This window comes from Cricetulus griseus, chromosome 7 (assembly GCF_003668045.3).
Source record: "Cricetulus griseus strain 17A/GY chromosome 7, alternate assembly CriGri-PICRH-1.0, whole genome shotgun sequence".
Classification (NCBI taxonomy): Eukaryota; Metazoa; Chordata; class Mammalia; order Rodentia; family Cricetidae; genus Cricetulus; species Cricetulus griseus.
In genome coordinates this window covers 67,737,784-67,761,246 of record NC_048600.1, presented here as the reverse complement: position 1 = coordinate 67,761,246, position 23,463 = coordinate 67,737,784, and the positions used below count along the sequence as shown (strand labels likewise).

General features: G+C 43.1%; 2 protein-coding genes across 4 annotated transcripts in view; one reads left to right on the top strand and one right to left on the bottom strand.

The window, feature by feature from the left end:
• The window catches only part of Il4 (interleukin 4), a 6,402-nt gene extending 4,507 nt beyond the window's left edge, over positions 1–1,895 (top strand). The window contains exons 3-4 of the mRNA XM_027426216.1: positions 451–603; positions 1,785–1,895. Of these exons, the coding sequence (XP_027282017.1) occupies positions 451–603; positions 1,785–1,895 (264 nt within the window). The remainder of the gene's footprint in view (positions 1–450; positions 604–1,784) is intronic.
• A 9,338-nt stretch (positions 1,896–11,233) lies between these two features.
• The window catches only part of Kif3a (kinesin family member 3A), a 36,876-nt gene continuing 24,646 nt past the window's right edge, over positions 11,234–23,463 (bottom strand). For all 3 annotated transcript variants that reach the window (XM_027427530.2, XM_027427527.1, XM_027427528.2), the window contains 8 exons: positions 21,665–21,821; positions 21,091–21,271; positions 20,797–20,907; positions 20,255–20,380; positions 17,587–17,640; positions 17,205–17,273; positions 16,558–16,682; positions 11,234–14,377 (listed from right to left, as the gene is read on the bottom strand). In XM_027427530.2, the coding sequence (XP_027283331.1) occupies positions 14,329–14,377; positions 16,558–16,682; positions 17,205–17,273; positions 17,587–17,640; positions 20,255–20,380; positions 20,797–20,907; positions 21,091–21,271; positions 21,665–21,821 (872 nt within the window). In that variant the 3' untranslated portion in view covers positions 11,234–14,328. The remainder of the gene's footprint in view (positions 14,378–16,557; positions 16,683–17,204; positions 17,274–17,586; positions 17,641–20,254; positions 20,381–20,796; positions 20,908–21,090; positions 21,272–21,664; positions 21,822–23,463) is intronic.

Genomic DNA, 23,463 nt, shown 5'->3' with positions numbered 1-23,463 from the left:
CACTGGGCTCCTATATCTGGCTTTCTGGGGGAACATGCCTTAATTCTCCATGGGACTACGAGCATCTTCAAACACCGCATTGTCCTTGAGTAGGGCGGCATGGAGCAGCAGGCACTCAGTCATCAGCAAACATGAAGGGTCTCCAGGACCATATAGGAATAAGAGCCACAGCTGGCTAAAAGCTCGTGTAGGCACCTTGGGCAGGAAGGAAAGCACACAGGGTAGAAAGATGGGACCTGAGGATGCAGACAGGTGCTCCCTACTCTGCCATTTACCTAGGTGGGTGACTTTACTGAATAAAACCCTCCATGGAGAAGAACCTGGGAGATTCTGCAGAAATACTTTCATATAGATTCCAAGTTTAGCAGACCCACCTTTGGGATAGGAAAATCTCCCGCTCAAGTTCAAACCCAAGCAGCTGACAGCTTCTTGCATCATTTCTCTTTGCAGAACTCTACAGAGAAAGACCTCATCTGCAAGGCTTCCCAGGTGCTTCGCAAATTTTATTTCCCAGGTGAGGTGACTCTGTGCTTGAAGAACAATTCCAGGGTTCTCAAAGACCTGAGAAAACTCTTCAGGGGCATCAGTGGCCTGTTTCCAGAGGTAAGCAGGGCAGGACAACAGCTTGCAAAAAACTTGGCACTGTGGGAGCAGCACTAAAGACCAGCAGAGCTCTTGCTCTCACAGAATGTTCTAGTGGAGCAGTTAGTTAGAAGAGGCAAACAGCAATGCGATGCCCTGTAGTGTCCATGCTATGAAGAAAGACTTAGAAATTAAGAGAGTGGGTGGCTGGGGAAGGGCTGATATTTGGATTAAGCAGGTATTTGTATTAAGTGAGGAAACCGGCCATGAGACTAACAGACAAATGCCTGGGTAAAATGCATGTGTTCTAGTGTGGCTGGATCCCAGTTTAAAAAGTAGGTTTAAGCCAGATGGTGATGGCACATGCCTTTAATCCCAGCGTTAGGGAGGCTGAGGCAGGTGGATTTCTGAATTTGAGGCCAGCCTGATCTACAGAGTGAGTTCCAGGACAGCCAAGGCTACACAGAGAAACCCTGTCTCCAAAAAGAAAACAAAGAAGCAGGCTCAGCAGCTGGGTTCACACAAGTTTTTGGAAGCTGTCCCAAGGATGGACGTTACCTAGAGTTACCGACAAGGTGGAGCCCATGGTGTGCACGGAGTGATATTTGTTCACATTGGCCCCTGAGTGGAAGGGGGCATGTCAGTACGTGGAGAACAAGGTAGCCTGATGGAGGGCCATCATCACATGACCAGGACAGTGATGACAGTAGCTTGTACAGGGCAGGAACAAGGAGGAGGCTGGATTATAAGTGATGGATAAACTTGGCACTACCACTCCGCAGTGGTCCTCAAGGGAAGGATCCAAAGTTTCTGTAAGCAAGGTGGCTGATCTAAGCTATGTAATGAATAACTGATGGCACTGAGACCCACAACGCAGCATCAGCATGGAGGGTGGTTCCTAGACTCCTTGTTACGTGCAGTGTCCCCGCTCTGAACTGCATCTGCTTCCTGGGCAGGAGGGAAGTGAGACCTCCATCTTGCTCCACAGACCAAGTGGCACCCCAAAGGCAGACCAGTAGTGACTAGTGCACATGCCAAAAAAAGCAGGCCGAATCTTGCTAGCCTCATGAAAGTCAAACTCAGGTCTGGAAGTCTGGGTTTGAACATTGCTTTGGAGGCTACCAGAGTCAGCCTGGGCGAGCACACAGGCCTGGTAGTGAGACCCACGCATATATTCATACAATGAAACGTTTCTTTTGTAGAAGAGCTGCAGTGTGAATGAGTCCACGTACACAACACTGAGAGACTTCTTGGAAAGCCTAATAAGGATCATGCGAAAGAAATACTGGCAGTGTGGAAGTTCTGCGTTTTAACTTATGACTTTTTAATGGTTTATTTTTTTAATATTTATATATTTATAATTCATAAAATAAAATATTTGTGTAATCTAACTGCAACGGCCATTAATGGTACTTCATTTGGCAATGAGGTCATAGTTTATACTACTACAGAAACCAGTATAATTTCCAGTGTGGTGGTGTGAGGACACAACAGAAAGCAGGCTTCCTTCTCTAGGAGTTCCACTTCTCATCAAGGACAGAATGCACAAGATCACTAAAGGATAGAAGGGGGGCTGGAGGCGGTGGAGAGATGGCTCAGTGGTTAAGAGCACTGACTGCTCTTCCAGAGGACCCAGGTTCAATTCCCAGCACCCACACGGCAGCTCATAACTGTCTGTAACTCCAAGATCTGATACAGACATACAAACAGGCGAAACACCAATGCACATAAAAAAAAAATTATTAGAAGGGGGGCTGGAGAGATGGTTTGGTGACTAAGAGTACTTGTTGTTCTTCCAGCAGACCCAGGTTTGATCTCCAGCACCCACATGGCAGCTTAAAACAGTAACTCTAGTTCCAGGGGATCTGATGCCCTCTCTGGACTCCTATGGACGCATGCATATGGTACACAGACAACACTCATGTAGGCAAAACACACATACACATAAAAACAAAATAAATATAGAAGAGCCGGGGAGGTGAATCTGTAGGTAGGAGAGAACTGACTCAATGGGATTATTCTCGGACCCCCCCCCACACACACACACTCTAGCACACATGCATACATGCACACACAATAAGTAACGAAAACAGCAGAAGCAAAGAGGCACGGCACCGTGCCCACCTGAGTCAGCAAAGGCTGCAGTTGACTAAACAAGAGACAGATTTTTTTTTTTTAATTTTTTTTAAAGGGCAGGGAATCGGTGGCACATACCTACAATCCAGTTTGAGGCAGGCCAGCATGGATCCCCAGAACCCACATAAAAGACAACCAGTTCTACAAAACTGCCCTTGACCTCCACATGGGCATCATATGTACAAATATCATCATAGCATATTAAAGAAAAACAAGAAATTTTTTAAGTGTTTAAAACTGTTAACATAATAGAACTATAAAAACTTTACAAAAAAATTTCACAGGGAAGCCAGGTATGGGGTGTTGCCTTAGATCCATGGGATACTGTAGCGGTGTAAATGAGAAAGGCCTCCAGGGGCTCATGTGTTTGAACATTTGGTCCTCAGTTGGTAGAACTATTTGGGAAGGGTTAGGAGCCGTGGCCTTGTTGGAGGAGATGTTTCACTGGGGACAGGCTTTGAGGTTTCAAAAAGCCCAGGCCATTCCCAGTGTGCCTCTCTGCTTCCTGTTTGTGGGTCACAGCTATCCCTGCCACCATGCTTCTGCTCTGCCATCACGGACTCTAGCCCCCAGAAACTTCAAGCTCCAAATTAAACACTTTCTTTTCTGAGTTGCCCTGGTCACAGTGTCTTATCACAGCAAGAGCAGGAACTAAGACAGTGAGCTCCGAGACAGGACAGGGAGACTGTTTAGGAGCAGGAGGAACTGGTTAGCTGTGGTGGCACACACTTTATTTCCAGCACTCTGAGGTACAGGCAGGTGGATCTGTGTGAGTCTGGGACCAGCCTGGCCTATATAGTGAGTTGCAGGCCAGTCAGAGCTACAAAGTGAAACCCTGTTTCGAGAAAAAAAAAGAAAAGAAAAGGAAAGGAAAGGAAAGGAAAGGAAAGGAAAGGAAAGGAAAGAAAAGAAAAGAAAAGAAAAGAAAAAGTTACTAGGCAGGGGAAATGGCTCAGTGGTTAAGTACTTACTGCTCCCAATAAAGGGACCAAGTTGGTTCCCGGCACCCACATGGTGGACCACAATTGTCTGTAACTCTAGGGGATTTGACACCTCTGGCTTCTGAGGGCACTAACCTCACCAGCACATGTCCACATGCACACACACACACACATTTACACATAATTTCAAAGAATAAAAGTAAATTTTTTTATAAAAATAAATTTTAAGAAAATGTGTTATGCCCAACCTGAATAAATGAGATTTTGCCTCAACTCTGCACCCTCCAAAAAAAAACATGAAGTAAATGTTAATTTTTCAATAAGGAAATCAATATGTAATATCTAAAGTTGATAACTAAGAAAACAGTTGAAGTCATGAGTTAGGGCTGGAGAGATGACTCATTGGGTAGGAACACTGGCTCCCATTTCCAAAGGGCCGGGATTCAAGTCCCAGCACCAGATGGTGGCTCACAACTGTCCCGAAACTCCAGTTCTGGGCACCTGACACCCTTTTCTGACCTCTGTGGCCGCTGCATGCAGAATGCAGGCAGGCATGCAGGCAACAAACGCACACACATACATTAAAAATGAATAAATCTCAAAAAAGTGTAGCGAGTAGACATGAGTTACTGACGGTTGTGGCGGGGACAGGTCACGGGTTGGACTGCTTTGTTTTCACACACATTTTAAAGTTTTCTTAATAAGAAATGAAGAAAAGTAAAGAATGAATTAAGAAATCTTTGAATGTATGGTGACAGCCACTGGAAGAACAAAAAACAAAGGGAAGGGGCAAGAGAGATGGCTCAACGGTCAAAAGCATTGACTGCTCTTCTCAAGGACCCAGGTTCAATTCCTACTGACCACACGACAGCTCACCACTGCCTGTAACTCCAGTTCCAGTGGCTCTGACTCCCTCATGCAGACATGCAAGTCAAACCCCAACACACATAAAAAAGTCGGGAGGAATGGAATGGTACTTGGGCTAAGGAGGGATGAAGCAAAGCTGGGAGTGGCTATTGGTTGGCAGTCAGTCCATTTTAAGTGTGTGTGTGTGTGTGTGTGTGTGTGCACATGCGCACGCGCGCGTGCACGCACGCACATGCCCCATCCATGTTGGCAGTCAGTCCACTGTGTCTGTCTCTGTGTGTGTGTGCACGTGCTCGAGGGCAAGAACCCCTGTCCATGTGCATAAGAGATAAATTTTTGTTTTGTTTTGGTGATCCAGGTTTGATTCCCCCCCACCCCCAGGGCTGAGGACAGAACCCAGGGCCTTGTGCTTGCTAGGCAAATGCTCTACCACTGAGCTAAATCCCAAACCTCCAGGTTTGATTACTAACACCCATGTGGCAGCATACAACCATCTGAAATTTCAGTTTTAAGGGATCCGCAGGCACTGCACCTACATTGTGCACAAACGCATGCATGAAACATGCATGAAATGCACACACACACACACACACACACACACCACACACACACACATATTATATATATATATATATATATATATATTATATATATATAATTTCAAGACAGGGTTTCTCTGTGTAGCCCTGGCTGTCCCGGAACTCACTCTGTAGACCAGGCTGGCCTTGAACTCACAGAGATCCATCTGCCTCTGCAGTGTTGGGATCAAAGTGTGTGTGCCACCACCACCCAGCAAAATATATTTTTTAAAAGGGCAAGAGTTATATTAATAACACTGCTATTTAAAATGGATGGAAGTGAGAGAAGAAAAACTAATCAAGCCCCATGGCATCAAAGTCACCCTCAGAAGGTTCTCTGTGAGGGAGGATAAATCTAGGAACAGTGACTTGGCACCCTTTTGACCCTCAATCACATGCATGTGACGAAAATTAACACCAATACTAAAATCACACCAAAAATATATACCAACTTTTTAACCCCTTCAAAACGAGGGGAAACAAATCAAAAGCTTAAAATCTCACCCTGACCACAGTCAGTTTCACCCTGCCCACATAAAATACCAGTGTGCCAAGGGCAATAAAAGCTTCTAAGGCCAATTGGGGAAGATACACAGTGAAAATTTTAATTTCCTCTCTCCTTTGATTGAAGCTCATTTGCATGCGCTGGCTAATGTGAGCTGTGTCTGCCACAGGATATGAGTTGTGGGTTTGAACTTGGTATATGAGGCCAGGATGACAAAGGAAAGGATGTCAAAAAGAAAGACCTGGAACCAACCACAGCACATACGCAGGCTCTAGGTCAGTCGGTCACAAGAAGCTCGGATGGTCAGAATATACTAACATTCTTGTTTGCATTCAGACAGGGGGTCCTGGACTCTGGGTTTAAACATCCAACCACCAACCTCTGATTGGACCGAGAGAAGAAGAGAACACAGGTTAAGGACAGATATAAAACAGGTGAGTGAAGAAACCAGGATTAAGTGAAAGTCATGAGGCTTGTGATTGGAGCAGTTATGGAGGCCACCTAAGCCACAGCCAGCGCCTGCTCGGTGGAGTACACCCTGTCACTGACCGCGAAGGCAGAACCATTGGCCCTTTCTTCCATGATTCATTCACATTGCCACTGCCTTTGCCCTAAGCCACTGGATAGGTTATCTGGCTAGGTAACTGGCATTTGGCAATGGGTACTACATATCTAGTGGATAAACGAATAACAAAAACATATAGCTGTGTCTTGTGTACAACATTTTTTTGGGGGGGGGGATTAAGAAATGTTGGCCTCTACTAAAAATGCCACACGGATGTGCCAGCCAAAATGGCTCAGCAAATAAAGAGGCTCATTACCAAGCTTGAAGACCTGAGTTTGGTCCCTAGGACCTACATGGTACGAGAGAACTGACTTCCACAATCTGTCTTCCAGGCACCACATGGCTGTTGCACATAAGTGCTCATGCACACACGTGTACACATTCAAGTAAATAAATGTAATTTAAAAAATGACCCAGGGGTTCTTTTTGGTACTGCTCTGTCTGCACCATTGCCTGTGGCCTTGGTTTTTCTTGTCCCCCTGCATCTGTCCTCTTAGTTGGCACCCCACAGTTATCAAGATCCCCAGAGACAAAATGCAGCCCACAGCTTCCTGGTGGGAGAGCCACAGTGTGACCCGTCAACACACAGGCCAGGGTGGGTCTCAGCTCTGTCAACCTCCACCCAGGGCAAGGCAGGGGCTTTCTCTAGCCTTGGGGCCAATGTCTTGTTAACTCCTAGGATTAATTTATTCAACACAAGGTAGGGTTCCACTCTTGGGCACTGTAGTCTCTTAAGTAGCTGTTGTGGCTGACAACTCTTGAACTGGCTTCTCTTTAAAACAAAACAGTTTTAAAAAGATTCCCCCTCAGACTAGAGAGATAGATCAGTGGTTAAGAGCACTCACTGCTCTTGCAGAGGACCCGGGTTCAATTCCCAGCATCCACATGACAGCTAACAACTGTCTATAACTCCAAGATCTAACACACACACACAGATGTACATGAAAATAAAATAAAAATAAATTATTTAAAAAAAAGATTCCCCCTCCTGCTGTACTAGGGATTGAACCAAGGGCCTTGTGCACAGTAGGGAAGCATTTTGCTGTGAGGTACACCCCCCAGCCTCTTGGTCTTCCACACGGAGACTATGACTTTCTCAGCTTAGCTCTCCTGACTGCCTTTGTCTGTGTGTGCACAAGCATGTATGTGCATGTGACTTTACATTACAACGTGAAGGTCAGGCAATTTCATGTGTCTTTCTCAATTACTATCTTACTTTATTTTTATGAATGTTAGATTGTGTGGGGGGGGGCATGCGAGTGTATATGGGTGTATGTTTGTGTGCATGAGTGTGAGTGTATGCATGTGTATGAGTGTATATGTGTGTGCCACGCATGCGTACGTGTGTGGCATGGCACACATGTTGAAGTGCAGTCAGTTCTCTCTCCCTCCTTTAGGTGGGTATCAGACATTGAACTCAGGTTGGTAGGTTAGCGCAGCAAGGCCCTTTACCCTCTGAGCCATCTCTCTATCTTGCTTCTTGAGCCAGGATCTTACTTAACCTGGAGCTCACCGTATCAGATAGTTGGGCCAGTGAGTGCCCTGAACCCACCTGTCTTCACCTACTCTGGGCAGTTTGGGCTGCCCTCACCAGCTTCTAAGTGCTGCTGATGACCTAAGCTCAGGTCTGCATGCCTACTCAGTAAGTGTCCTTATCCACTGAGTCATCTCCCCAATCCCAAGATACACTTAAAAGAGGCACCAGAGCACTTATACACAGCTGATGGAAAAGTATGCTGGGACAACTACTGTGGAAAGCTATGCGGTGGTTCCCCCCAAAAAACTGGACACAGATCTACCATATGATTCCGTTACTCACTATAAACCGGAAGGATTGTAAGTGAGTACACCACAGAGAAGCTTGTGCATTCACAATCATTTTAGCACTGCAAAATCATGAAGATATGGAACCAAGAATTATTAACAGATAAACAGATAAAGGATATGCTTTTTGTAGCCAGGGGTGGGGGTGGCGCATGCACTCAGGAGGCAGAGGCAGGCAGTTCTCTGTGAGTTCGGGGCCAAAAAACAAATCAAATCAAAACAAAAAAAAAATGTCATTCATATACACAATGGAATCATGCTTAGGCATGGAGAATGAAATGATGCTCAAAGAAAGTAGATGTAGCTGGAGATTATGTTAAACAAAATAAAACCAGACTGAGAAAGATAATTTTTTCTGTTTTCTGCAGAATCTGGATTTAAATCTGTGTGTAATCAGAGTGTGTGCACATGGGTAAAGTGAAAGGGAATTAAGGGAGGAGGATGGGATCTTCATGGGTGGAGTGGGTGGAATACCTTGTGATCTGTGAGCAGCAGAAGCCAGGACTATTTGGAGGAAGAGTGGGCGGGCGAGGGGCACTATTTAAACACATTATGATGGTGTTTGTGTGTGAGGGTGCTACAGAGAAACCAACCGACCATTTTGTGTATTAACTTAAAGAATTAGCAACAGAAGGGCTGTCTGGCCAGTGGGGGGCAAAACTCTAGGAGGGGATCAAAAGCTGGGGCCAGTGTAGCATTTCTGCAGCGTCTCTGGTACTTTTAGGTCGGGTTAGGCAATATCCTCTTTGTTAAGATTGGTATCGGACTCTGAGAAAATTTTATTCGGTTGTAAAGTCCCAGTTAAACTCTTAGCTACAATTGGAGAAACTCAGCCTTTGATTACAACTCAAATTTCCCCAGCCCTCTGAGAGGCGAGGGGAGGGGAGGGGGGAGCAGGTGTGGGAGAGCATCCGATCTGTCCCATGCTTCAGAGCCATAACCGTGTTTGGGTAAGACAGCCCGATGTTCTGATAACACTGATAAAAGTAACCTGAAGGTTGGGTCGCAGGAAGCCCAAGATAAATGCTGAGAGGAAACAGGTTGTTTTTGAAGTAGCCTCTTCACCATCACTTTCCCACACAAGGGCTCAGCTTCCGAAGGAAGACTGAGTACCTGATTTGCTTTGCAAATAAAACGGCTTAAGAAGGAGCAATTTTGCTAATCCACTAACAAATGTCTGGAGGCTCCGCTCCTCAACCTGAAGGTCAGGCCGGGGCTTCAGAGCCCCTGGGCTGTTGCCGCTGGACTTGGGCTGCCAGTGATCATCGTTCATTCAGATATTGCCTAGTTTTACAAATGAATTGAGTGATTCACTGGAAAAGATGAGGGCAGGAAACAGCAATGATGGCTAGCCTTGGTGGCTCCTGCCTGTGATGTCAGCACTCAGGGGGCGGAGTCAACATATTCAGAAACCGAAGGTCATCCTTGGCTACATACACAGTTGGAGGCCAGTCTGGGCTAAGTAAGACAGTCTCATAAAAAAACAATCAAAAAGCATGCAAAGAAGGGAAGGGACACTATAGAGATGGCTCAGAGGTTAAGAGCACATACTACTTTTCCAGAGGACTGGAATTTAGTTCCCAGAACCTATAAGGTGTGGCTCATGACTGACTGTAACCCCATTTTAAGGGGACACGACGACCCCTTGTGGCTTCCACTGGCAACTGCACTCATGTGCAAATACCTCCCAACCCCACTCCCACCAAACAATATAAATAAAAATAAAATCTTAAAAGCAGGTAAGGGTCATGGCTGAGGAGATGGCTCAGCAAGTAAAATTCTAAGTTTGACCCAGCATCCATCTAAAAAACAGAGTTTAGCAGTATCTGGCAGGGGGGGTAGGGGTAGGGCAGAGAAATGCGCGCACACCTAGGGCTCACTCATCTGCCAGCCCTAAAGCAGTAAGAACCCTGCACCTGCACACATATGAACATCCCCCAAAATTAATGTTATTAGTCTCAAAGAAAGGGTGTAGGAAATGGTGACCCAGAGCCAACTATCAAGAGGTAAAGAGGCCATTAGACCATGTAGTTCAATTAAAACATTCTGGGAGGGGGGCGATGGGGACAGCTCAGCCATTAAGAGCACTGGCTGCTCTTGCAGGACTGGAATCCAGGACCCACATGGTGGCTCTCAACTGTCCCTAACTCCAGTTCTGAGAGATCTGATGTCCTCTCCTGTTCATTGCAGGCATGAGGCACACTCAGTGCACATACACACATAGATGCAGACAAATCATGCAGACTCATAAAATAATTCTTTTTTTTTTTTTTTTTTTTTTTTTTGGTGTTTTCGAGACAGGGTTTCTCTATGGCTTTGGAGGCTGTCCTGGAACTAGCTCTTGTAGACCAGGCTGGTCTTGAACTCACAGAGATGCGCCTGCCTCTGCCTCCCGAGTGCTGGGATTAAAGGCGTGCGCCACCAACGCCCGGCAAATAATTGTCTTTAAAGGAAAAAGGAAACCATGCAGACATCATTTTTAGAGGCCTTCAGCCTTTAGAGAAGACTGCTTTAGGGCTGTCCTGGGACCCTTCTGAGTGTCCAGCCGACCCCTACCCCAGTTGTATTTCTGCCTAATTGCATATGGCCTCAGGGTGGGGGGGGCGATAACTGGAGAACCTAAGTGGGGAAGGATGAGGGGAGATAGCCCCATCTACATAGCCAAGGAGAAGCCATCATCTCAGCTGGGGATGATGCTCCCTGCACCTTCCTTCCAAGGACTGTCAACAGTCATCAAGCTTAGCTGGACTCCCAAAGATGGACGTAGTCTGACTCAGAGGACAGTGTATATAGCATCTCCACAGGAGGAGTTCTATAAAAGCTCACAGTTGGAAAGGGAGAAAACCCAGCTTTAAAAAATAAGTCCTTTGCATAAGAGCAGAGGGAAGAGTTTTGGGTAGAGGAAGGGGACCAAGGCAAGCAAAGGAGATGAACAGGAGCACAGCCTAGTGAAATGGGTGTCTGAAAATGACACAATGAAGCTCAGTCACTATGAATGCTAACGTGAAAAAAAAAAAGAGTCCTTTAAACTAGTCATTAAATCAAAACTTCTCAAAGCCCACTTTGAATTTCTTTAGCCTGCCTAGTCTACCACACATGGTACTCATAACTGTAACTCCAGTTTCAGGGGATCCAGTACTGTCTGGTCAACACAGGCACATGGCATACACATGGTGCACACATGTGTAGGAAGACAACAAAATAAAAATAAATAAAAATGTCTTAAAAGACAGTAGGCATTGGGGAGGAATTTTATTTCTCATCTTACCATGCTGCATGTACACACAACATTGATATATACAGCTTGAGCAAATACAATTTATACATAAGTACAACGCAAGTGTGGCTTCTGAATTAACACAGCAAACTTACTATACAGTTTGTATCCTGGTCAGTAACAGCATTACAGTAATGCTTCTCAGGTTTGCACTGATTCTAATTAGTCAAAACTGCAGGCTCAGTTCAAAGGCACTAGGAAGAACTGTTTTCTAGTAGTTAAAAAAAAAAAGAAGAAAACAATTATATATATAAACGACGGGGTAGTGATGCATAAGTGTTATCCCAGTGATCGTGAGGTGGAGGTAGAGGAGGCCCAGGAGTTTAAGGCCAACCTGAGCTACATACAGGGTTTGTGGCCATCCTAGGCTACATGGAACTAACTCTATTTCAAAATGGAAAGGGGGAGGGGAGAAACTGGGCAGACACAGGTGTGTGTAAATGTAAACTTTGCCCATTCCTCAATTCACAGCTCTATTGGAAAGAGGGTGTTCCTTGCATTACGACTTAAAAGGGGGTGGGGAAGGATGGGACACATTCTAACCCTAAGATGAAAACAGAAATGCTAAAACTCGAATCATAACTTTAAAAACATGTTGCAGATGAAGCAATACTTTCCTCTCCAAAGTAACCTTGATATTCTGGCTGCCAACAACATAAAGTAGAAAATCACCTTTTCCAGAATATACATGAGGCAGCTTGTGAGAGGACTCCACTTTCAGGCAAACACTAGCTGCACAGAGCATGTAAGGGCAGAGCCAGCACAACTTCCTACTAGGGCTCCTTTCAAATAAATAAATACCAGTTTTTAAATTAAGGAGGAAAAGGGTACTCATCATTTATAGCTCTGTCCCACTCATTTAAAATCTGTACATTTATTTTAAACATTAGTCAAGTTTGTTCTACATCTCCATTCATGAAATTAACACTGAAAATGCAAACTATTCCTTTTGTGGACAAAGACACAGTGAATGAGAAGCGGCTACAGCACTGCTGTGACAGAGTGGATGTCCCACCATCTTCAAACGGACCTCCCAACAGGTCAAGAATCCTATTTGGTTCTCAAGAAATGAACAATGTCCACCTTATTAGAGTTTTAATACAAACGCTTTAATGAACACACTGCTTGGCGTGATGACATCACTTGCAACCTCAGCACATGGGAGGCTGAAGCAGAAGGATCTTGAGTACCAGGCCAGCCTGGGCTAACACAGAGAGATCCTGTCTCAAAACAACAAGCAAGCAGGCAAACAAAATTACTAAGCCAGGATACTTAGAGAATTTTCTCAATATTTTCAGTTTTTATGGCATTATTTTGTTGCTGTTATAGGCTTTAACACACTAGATTCAATGTCTCTAATGTTTTAGTTAAATTCACAGCAGATACTCCTTCTGGGCCAACTGTTAAATGATAGGAACATGGATGTTTAAAGTGAAGGCATATAGATTCTTTTTCCTTAATGGTAAAATTAAGATTTTGTAATTACTAACATTTAAATTTATACCAGGGAGAAATGTGACATCACCAGGACACTTGGCTCACATGAGCTTTACAAGACACACACTCGCTCAGGGCGTCACAGCACCCAGGCCACATCCACCACCTTGAGGACATTGCCACAGTGGCCATGGTCACATCAGTACACGCTGCACATGTGGGACATCCAGTGCTCCTTCTGGAAGGCTCCACAAATGTATGGCCAAATTTTCCATCACCTCACCAGGGCTCTATCTCTACTCAGTCATACACAGCCTACACATAGCTCTGTAATTATAAGTCAGTATTTACCCAAACTTGTTAAAATCATAGTAACCTAACTAATTCTAACTTGGGAAGTCTCAAAACCTTTGCAATCAAGAGCCTGGAGTTGACTGTGTAATTTCAAACTTAGAAAGCATGATAGGTTTCAGAAGCACATAACCTTCAAACAAATTTTCTAAGTAGGCACCTAAAAAAAATCCATTTATTATAAAAAACATTTATTAAACTTACTATATAACTTTTTTTTGGAGAGGAATATGGCCTAACTGGATTAGTCAACAGAAGAAATTCAGAGAGCATTATTATATATATATATAACGTTATAAAGAAAATTAAAAGGTATTTTCTGGCTTAGCTTCATTTTCTGAAAAATGAGACTGGTTTCAATTTTTATACAGTCATTTCCATCAAAATTTAAAATTCAGACAATGGGGTGTCTGTAAGCCATATGTCCAAGGGAATTTTTAAAAATGTGTGTGTCGCTGGGAGGTGAGTTTGAGGCCAGCCTGGTCTACAGAGTGAGTTCCAGGACAGCTAGAGCTCTTACACAGAGAAACCCTGTCTCAAAAACAAATAAAAAAAACAAAAACAAAAATATGTGTGACAGCAAAGGTTAGTGGCTAATGCTAGCTTTGGTGGGGAAGTCAAACCAGCAACCACAACAAAGGCTGAAGGTCAGTCAGGGAGGCCAGAAGAAGCCCATGTTCAAACTGTACCTTAAAATGTAAACCTGCAAAGTTGTCAAATTATACAATTTTCTAAAGGAGATCCATAAAATCAGTCATCTCATACCTAAATGCAATCAACATTAGCATAAAGTTGGAATGCATTTAGACAGGCCTGTCAGATGTTAGGACAAGTTACTGCTTAGATGAGCCGCCCAGGTATTGACACAGGACACAGGACAAGGCCATCTGCTATGCGCTGGGTGCAAACAAGACAGACTTCCTCTACTCTGAGATTCTGTTTATCTAGATACATAATAGTTGAGTACATAGCTAAGAGATGCACATTCACATACAACCATAATGCTCTATAGGAACGGTGTCCTTACTTCCGCAGAGTACTGCGGCCCAGTGTGACATCCCTGCAATCACCAGCTATGCACACTTACATATTACAGAAACTTAAGTCTAAAAGTTATTAGGAAAATTGCTATTTCCAGTCTCACTCCATAATTTACAGCTTCCATTATGTGAATTACATAGGTGTCCTCAATGTCTTAATTAAGGATTTCTGTTCAGGCATGAGAATATCACTCTTTTTTTATTGTAACTTTAATTCTGTAACATTTACTGAAGTAACGAATCAATTACGGTCTCAGGCTTTGCGGAACGCTTTCTGTTAAGAGAGAAAAAAAATCCAAGATGAGTGCTTCTCCTTAAGAGACAGTCAATACATTATGTGGCCAGATGGACCAACACTGCCCATGCTTGACCATAGCAGTTTGAGTGATACCGTTTTTTAGAGTAGATAAGGTCACCAAAGGCAAACACAAGAACACATTGCCACAGTACAGTGTTCCAGTGTGAGGCGCTGAGCACAGGATCAGACAAGGTGCAGAGACAGCTGTCAGCTGAGCCTATCAGGGATGCCCCTTGGTCATTTCCTCTGTGAGGCTAACAGGACAGAGAGCCTCAGAGAAGCCGGACAGTGTCTGCGCCTGCAGGAGCACTCTCATGGGCCTTCTTTGTTGCTGTCCAGCACACCAAACTGCATGCCTCTCGTGAAGCAAAGCATGGGACACTCACAACACAACTGTAGGAAAATTACAGTTTCTGATTCTGTTACAGAGTCTGGATCACACGTTGGCCCACAAGTATTTTCTTTAACTTAAGCTAAACAAAAAGCATATTTTTACAATGGTGCATTATAGAAACTATATCAACATAGCTTATCATTGTTTTAAGGACTATACATTTTAAAAAATGTAGCTGAACTTGAGAGACCTTATGTAAGTAATCTGGATTCTCCTCATAAAGACAATGGTCCAGCAATAATATGGCCTCTGTTCTACACTAACAAGGGACAGAACCACTCTCCCGCTTGCTCTACTGCCTGTCTTTGTGAGGCTGACTGTTTCTATCATTTGCCATGTATGAAGTGCATCTTCCTAGTGACCACAGAACTCAGAGGGCAGCATCTACTAACCTTGTAAGGGGGGGGTGGGCAGCTCAAGAGCTGTGTTTTATAACAGCATGTGTTGCTCTTCCAGAGGACCTGAGCACATATCCCAATATCCACATTGGTGGCTTGTAACCAACTATTCCAGGAAATCTAACACCAGTGCAACATATAAATATGCAGGCAAAACAGTGACATACAGATAAAATAAATACTTTTTTTGTTTGTTTTTTGTTTGTTTGTTTTTGAGAAAGGTTTTCTCTGTATTTCTTTGGAGGTTGTCCTGAACTCTCGCTGTAGACCAGGCTGGCCTCCAACTCACAGAGATCCACCTGCCTCTGCCTCCTGAGTGCTGGGATTAAAGGTGTGAGCCACCAATGCCTGGTGAATACTTATATATTCTTAAAGATTCCATGTGAAGATTCAGTTAGTATATGAAAATCTTTAAATCCTTCATCTAAATGCTAAATGCAAAAATCTTATACATTTTAACACGGAGCTGATTCTTTCTAGCCCTAGTTTAATGATTCCAACATTTTTAGTGTTACATTGTATCTAAAAGACTATGTAACACAAAAACATAACACCCATTCACTTCACCTTACATGTAAAGCAAAAGTCTTGCAATTGGTTCAAATTAGCTCAATGGAGGAACACAAGGAGCATTAGTGCCAGCCCAGGCTTCCCACTGAGCTTATGTGATGAAGCACAGAGACTACAAAATTATCAAAACTGGTGCTAGAGAGTCACACAAGCTTTTCTTAACTTGAGATCTAGGAAATCAATGTCCTTGGGGCAAACTGACTAGGTGAATACAGTATTCTGGGGTCAAACTAGGCAAATTACTTAGCATCTTAATAGAAGTACTAGTGTAAAAATTAAGACCCTAAACAAAACAGTAGGTGGTGGGTAAACACTAGGAATGAAAAGTGAAGTCCCCTGTGGGCAGAGTCTGAAAGAATGTAGTTCTTTTTCTGTTTTGAGAAAGGGTCTCATGTAGCCCTGGCTGTCTTAAAATTTTAATGCAGACCAGGTCTGCCTGTAACTCATAGTGATTTGAGAAATCTGAGAGGCTTGCCTCTGCCTCTCAAGTCCTGGGATAAAAGGGTGTGCCACCCCAACTGTCCTAGAATGAAATACAACCCCTCCCACCCCCCAACTCTGAGACAGGGTCTCTCTGTTAACAGCTCTGGCTGTCCTGGAACTTGATCTGTAGAACAGGCTGGCCTCGAACTCACAGAGTACAATTCTTTATCCCTACTTTGCTTATCAAATTGGAATAGCATACAGAATATAATTTCAAACCACATCATGTTAACTAAACTTTGACTTCCTTTAGATGTATCTAAATATAGTATCACAACATTGTCACTTCAGGGACTTGGGGCTGTCCTCACCGTCTCCCAGTCTTTGGCCTTGTTTTCCCCTTGGAGGTCCGTGGCCTTTCTAATTTCATCAAAGATTGACGCAGACTCTCCTCTGTATAGGCTAGGTACACGTGGGAAAGGTCTACTTCAAAAGGCTACAAGAAAACACACACACACATGAAGTTAAATCAGATTTGGGGAAGATTTAAAACACAGATTGACATTGGGCAAAAAGAATCACTGAAGACAAAACCAAATAACCTTTAAAAGATGTCTTCTCCCCTATTATGTGAGATGCACTTAAAGCTGGAGAAGTAGAGCCCAGATATGCCATAAGTCCCCCAACCATAAAGAAAAACTCTCTTCCTTTCTCTAGAACCAGCACACTGGTTGACCTATGACTGAGAGAAGCGAGGCATCCTAGTCTCCTGCCACAGCCCACATCCCACAGCCCAAAGTGGTGAAAAGGACAGAGAATGACAGCAGGCTGTACTTGTGGCAGGAGTGAAAAGAGGACTTTGCTAAGTATGTGCCAGACAGCAGACCTATCCTAACAGCCCCCACCTATGAGCCTCTATTCACAAAAGATATTCAGGCTATTCAACCCCCAGTCTGGGACAACATACCCACTAACCCCAATTCTGATAAAGACAATCAGGTGTGTAAAGTGCTCTTACGTCTCTCTCCTTCTTGTCAGGCACTGGGGTCTGTTTCCTCATGTTATTTCCTGTGTAAGCCACACATTTCTCAAAAAAGGAAAAAGAGGGAAGAGAAATGTCTCAATCAATACTGTGAACTGGGAAGGTTGCTGCAAGACATCCTGACATGCCGGCTCACTAGAAAATATGGATCTTAGAGCAGAAAGGATTCAAGAGGCCCTCCAGTACCCAGAAGCCCCAGGCCTAACCCACTGCCACAAATGGTCTCCATTTTGCTGTTAATCAGAAAAATATCTTATCTGGTCCACTGAGTTCTGATCTGATCCATCCTGGGCCACCCTCCTCCCACAGCAGCCAGCACCAGCTCCACTATAATCTCAAGGGTGAAAGGAACACTCACTAGCTGCCATTCTCCTATGTCTTCATTCCAATGGACGTAGTTTTCAATCATTTCCTTTAGAAAGAGTCAAAGCCTATTTTTAGTCAATAGTTAAAATATTGAAAAATATAAACAGAACTGTGACAATAGAAATGTGGCATTTTCCTGCCATCTGTCACTATGTGTTGCTCACATGATCCCTTTGCTTTCCCCATGCCTCCCTGAATCAAGCTTTTAAGGACCTACATTTTATCACTATTGTGTGTGCTGGGGAGGTGGGACAGACATGTGTGCTTATGTGAGGGCAGAGAACAACTTTGTGGAGTCAGTTCTCTTTTTATACCTTCTTGTGGGTTCCAGGGATCAAAAAGTTTACATAATAATAAGCCTTTACTTCCTGAACCATTTGACCCATCAGACCTACACTTTCATGAATGTTAAGTGAAAAAAAAAGTTGTTTCTAGATATTATATACTGCATCAAGCATTTAAAAATATATACTCCTTGGGCTGGAGAGTTGGCTTGGTGTTTAAGGCCAATTGTTCTTACAGAGGACATAGGTTCAGTTCCCAGCACCTACATGGGGGCTCACAACAGTATGTAACTAATTCCAGAGTATATGAAATCTCTTCTGGTCACTGGGCACCAGGCATGCACATGGTACACATATATACATACAGGGAAAACATCCACATACATGAAATAAAAACAAATTTAAACACACACACACACATACACACATTTCTTAAGAACACTTGTGGATACTATTCAAATACATAAAAACAAAAAGCAGAAGTTGGGGTCCTGGGAATCAGGACAGGCAGGCTGGGATGGAAGAGGCAAAAGGTAGAAAAGCTGAGAAACCAATAGGCTAGAAATAGGTTACAGTCTAGATTTCAGCTCTGATTTTGGGTAATGAGTTACAACACAGAACTAGGGCATCTCATCTTGGAGTGTACCAGAAACCCAGTATTGATTCTGGGTACCTGAGGTCTGAAAGGAAAATTTCAGAATAGTTTTTCATAGCTATTCTGAGATTCACAGCATTGCTTTTTTTGTTTGTTTTAAAAATCACACATTTAGGTTTATTAAGACTATTCTAGAAGGTGGGCTGGAGAGATGGCTCTGGGATTAAGAGTGCTCACTGCTCTTGCAGACACCTGAGTGTTAAGTTCCCACCACCCACATCCAGCAGCTCACAACCTCCTGTAACTCCAGTTCTAGGGGACCTAATACTTTATCCTAGACTTTGTGTACAAACTCAAATTCCTATATACACACATACTTAAAAATAAATAAATTTTTTGCTAAGAAAAAGAAAAGATTTTTAAATTATGCTGCTGATAACAATCACCATCTGTCTGAAAATGACTAGTGATGATGGCTGGTTGAAAACCAAGTGAATATATTTAGTGTTATTGAACTGCATACGTAAAGATGACTAGGATGGGCAATTTCATGTTCTATTTACACACACACACACACACACACAGAGAGAGAGAGAGAGAGAGACAGAGAGAGAGAGAGAGCATACATCAAGAGAGGACGGCTGCACACTCTGCTATTTATGCATATATTTCATGTGTATGAATGTTTTGTCTGCATGTGTGTCTGTGAACCACATGTCTGCCCAATGCCTGTGGAAGACAGAAGAGGGTGTTGGATCCCCCAGGACTAGAATTACAGGTGGTTGTGAGCTGCCATGTGGGTGCTGGGAATTGGATTTGGGCTTTCTGAAAGAGCAGCCAGTGCTCTTAGCCACTGGGCCACCTCTCCAGCTCCCTCTCTACTTTCTAATAAAGTATGCAATGAATCAACAGGAGCTTCACCTTGATTCTTCAGGCATTTACATGAACCAGGCTGACACATTCCTATTTAGATACTTAGATACTCACAAAGAGACTTACATTTAAAAAAAGCTAACACCTTTGTGCTGGCTGGTCTTGTGCTAACTTGTTACGAGCTAAAGTTATCTGAAAGGGGGGAACTTCATGTGAGGAAATGCCTTCATAAGATCCAGTTGTAAGGCATTATTTTTCTTCCTTTCTTTTTTTTCTTTTCCTTCCCTCCCTCCATTTCTCCCTCCCTCCCTTCCTTCCTTTTCCTTCTTTCTTTTGTGAGACAGGGTTTCACTGTGTACCCCTGGCTGTCCTGGAACTCTCTCTGTAGACCAAATGGCCTCAAACTCACAGAAATCTGCCTGCCTTTGCCTCCTGAATGCTGGGATTAAAGGTGTACACCACCACTGTCTGGCAGGCTTTTTGTTAGTGATTGATGGGGGAGGACTCAGCCCATTGTGAGTGGTGCCATACTTGGGTTGGTGGTCCTGGAATCTCTAAGAAAACAGGCTGAGCAAGCCAGTAAGCAGTACCCCTCCATGGCCTCTGCATCAGCTCCAGCCTCTAGGTTCCTGCCCTGTTTGAGTTCCTGTCCCAACTTCTTTCACTGATGAACTTAATGTGGAAGAGTAAGCCAAATAAATCCTTTTGTTCCCAAGTTGTTTTGGTCATCATGTTTGAGTACAACAATAGTAACCCTAACTAAGACACTTTTATATGATGGCATTAGTTCAAGAAAGCTTTATAGAGGACAGCTGCAATGCAAACATGTAATATCTTAATTTAGTTGTACTGGCTTATTCTTTAGCCCTCCTCAATGACCTGATGTCTAGATCAGATTCTCCCCTCACCTGGTAATCCTGAGGTATGAAGTTATCAATAATGAGCATCTGAAGCCGAAGCTCGCGGCTGAGCTGCCGAATGTTCTCCAAGAGGCCTTCAATTTCCCTCTGATGCTCTTGCTGGAGATCAGCCATCTACCAGAGAATCCATGACAGTACAAAGCAAACATGATTTTAAGCACAAATACTGCACCTGGCCTAGGACACTGGTCTATGAGGCCTGGCAAGAACCGGCCCATTTTTTGGACAGATTGACACTATCACTAGCTAGCTCGGATTATTACTTATAGCTGGGGGTAGGGTGTTAATACACAGAAAGAAGTATTTTAATGCTTTAAAAATATAGGCACAAAAGCGGGGCATTGGTGGCACACGCCTTTAATCCTAGCACTCGGGATCTCTGTGAGTTGGAGGCCAGCCTGGTCTACAGAGTGAGTTCCAGGAGAGCTAGGGCTACAGAGAGAAACCCTGTCTTAATAACAAAAGCAAAAAACTTGCAAGCATACATTAAGATTCTAATCTGTATTATGGACAGTTTCTAAGACACCAACCTCTGACTTTGCAGCCATCAGCATGGTCCAGACTTTCTTTAATTTCTTGGTCTTTCCCTGTGCCTCCTCTTGCAGACTGGTATATTTTTCCTCAATGTCCAAGCGTTCTTGCTAGGATAAAAACAGGTTAACTTCAGAATAATTTTCTCTAAGTTACAAATTCAATGTAACAAATGATCTAGATGTTTAGTAACTATTGTCTTCAAAATGATCCATAATCTGCTTTCATTTTATTTTTGGTTCTCACTGGAAAAGGTGAGCGTGTTGCACATACCGCACTCAACATGGCATCACCTCTTTTTCCTCCAGTTCTTTCCGAAGTTGCTCAGCTCTCTTCCTCCTCTCCTCCAGCTCCATATTGGACTCCTCAAGAAGCTTCTCTTGCTCCTCAGCTTTGGCCAACAAGTCCACACCACCGACAATGACCTTCTTCTCTAAAGCAGACAGTTTTTCCAGCAAAGACTGATGCTCTTGTCTATAAGGAAAAGGAGGATGTTTTACATCCCTGTCATCTGCTGCTCTAATCTCACTCTCCCAATAGAAGCAGAACTGAAGATGCACACTTAGAAAAATTCAGCCATGTGATCTCTCTCCAAATCACACCACTACATGGCATTAACTCATACACTAAAGTGTAATTCACATTGGCCAATATTTTCTTCTACATAGAGATTAAATGATCAGAAATATCCAACCAAACTTTAAAAATACATCACACATAGTAGACCCTCTACCCTAGAACAGCTATGCTGGAGAAAAAAATTAAGCTTTTGATTATTTTTTAATTGATTGATTTTCCTGATGCGCAACCCTATGAAGAACACTAGAAACTGCAGCCATGAACCCATCTGGACCCCACCACACTCACTGGGCTTTCAGTAGGTCCTTCTCCCGTCTCTCCAGTTCAGCTCTAGCCTTGTTTCTTTCTTCTTCTTCCATGTCAAGTTTTGTTTCCAGTGCTTTTCTCTCCTCATCAATTTTCGCTTGCATTTCCATCATCTTATCTGGGGAAACTTTCTTTTTACCTATTTGAGTCATTTAATTGCAGCAGTCACTAAAAGCAGTCAGTGTTTCAGACATAAGAATTATCTTAGTATAGAATTGTCCATACCCAGTTATACAACAGCAAATGTTAAACTTCCATTTCTACTTCGTAGTTCCTAGAACTTTTTAATTCATTAATAAATTCAAACTGCTGTCCAACTATGTAATGATATGTAAGGGGGAAAATGAAAGAGGAACAAAATAGATGAGCAGAAAAATAGGGAAAGAAAAGTAATAAGAAAGCCAAATAAAAAAGCAAAGCTTGTATACCCCCAAATGACATACAGGGGTGAAAAACGAAAAGGACTCTTCAATCACTTCCACACTCATTATGTAAGTCACTCATTTTGGGCAGCAGGTGTTTACATTGATAAGCTGCCTGGGCAAATCATAAATGAGCCACCAAAGTAACTTACTATGTCAGACTAAATCATCAAAGTCCCTAACTCAGATCAAACATGCCAAGAACCAATTAACAGGGTGGAATGCAGCTTCCAACTGACTGTAATGTCTAAGCATGTAGAGATATATGTGTATAGCCTGCTCACACAAAGTTTACCAATAAACCTCAAAACCATGAAGTGATATGAAAAAATCAAAAAGAGAAAACCAACACTAGCTTATTGAAATGGTTCTGAAACTGAGCCAATGACAGTTCATTTCTGGTTGATGCAAATTCTTAGAAATGCGCTCACTCAGAACAACAAGCATTTCACAGAACTGTCAGACCCGAGGCTCTCTGGAGAGTTTGTCATTCTCAACTTCCTTCCCAAGGGACAAGGACAGAGGATTGCAGATTAATGTCTCCACCCCTAACCCAGCCCCTCCTGCTAATAAGGAAAAGGGACTAAAACAATCATGGCGGCACTACAGATCTGAGTATATTCTTGTAGGAACCAGAAAAGGCAGGGCATGCATAAGCTTTTCAACTCTGAAGACAAAATCTCATTAGGAACTCAAGGGTTTAACGGCATCCTTCCTTCTACAGAACCAAAGTCTAAAGCAAAATCTTAGCACAAAACCAAAGAGGAACTAAGAGCTGTGATCCAGGCGGCTGGTGTGGTGTGATTCACTGCACTCCGTGTCAGAGGTGGGCCCAGGCCTATTGGCACAGCCACCTACCTTGAACCTTCTGAATTACACTATAGAAGAGTAATTTTCACAAATAAGTTAACTTCTATTCCCAATGAATTACTTGAGAAGATTTTTCTCTCCATAGTAATAGTTATTAAAAAATTTGAGAAGAAAAGTCTAAATTGAGGTTTACAGGAAGTGCAGGTACAATAAAATATGTAACTTCCACCTCAGGATTACAAATGTTTAGAGAAAAATTGCAAACACATTAAAAACCAAAATAGTGTTGTGAAGACATAGGTACTAAGGGCACAGACTAAATGACTGGATCAATGTATGAATTTTGGACTTGTAGTGTTTTATTTTGCTAAGAGTTATAATAAAGAGTCTGAAAAACCCATCAGGAGGGAATATTACAAAAAGGGTTTGCATATGAAAGTATATAAGCACTGTCTCTTGATGAACTGATCATCTTACCTGTAACCCCCTCAAACACATGCTTTAGAAAGAAGCAAGCGTCTCACTTGCTCAAGAGGGTTTCAGTTCAAA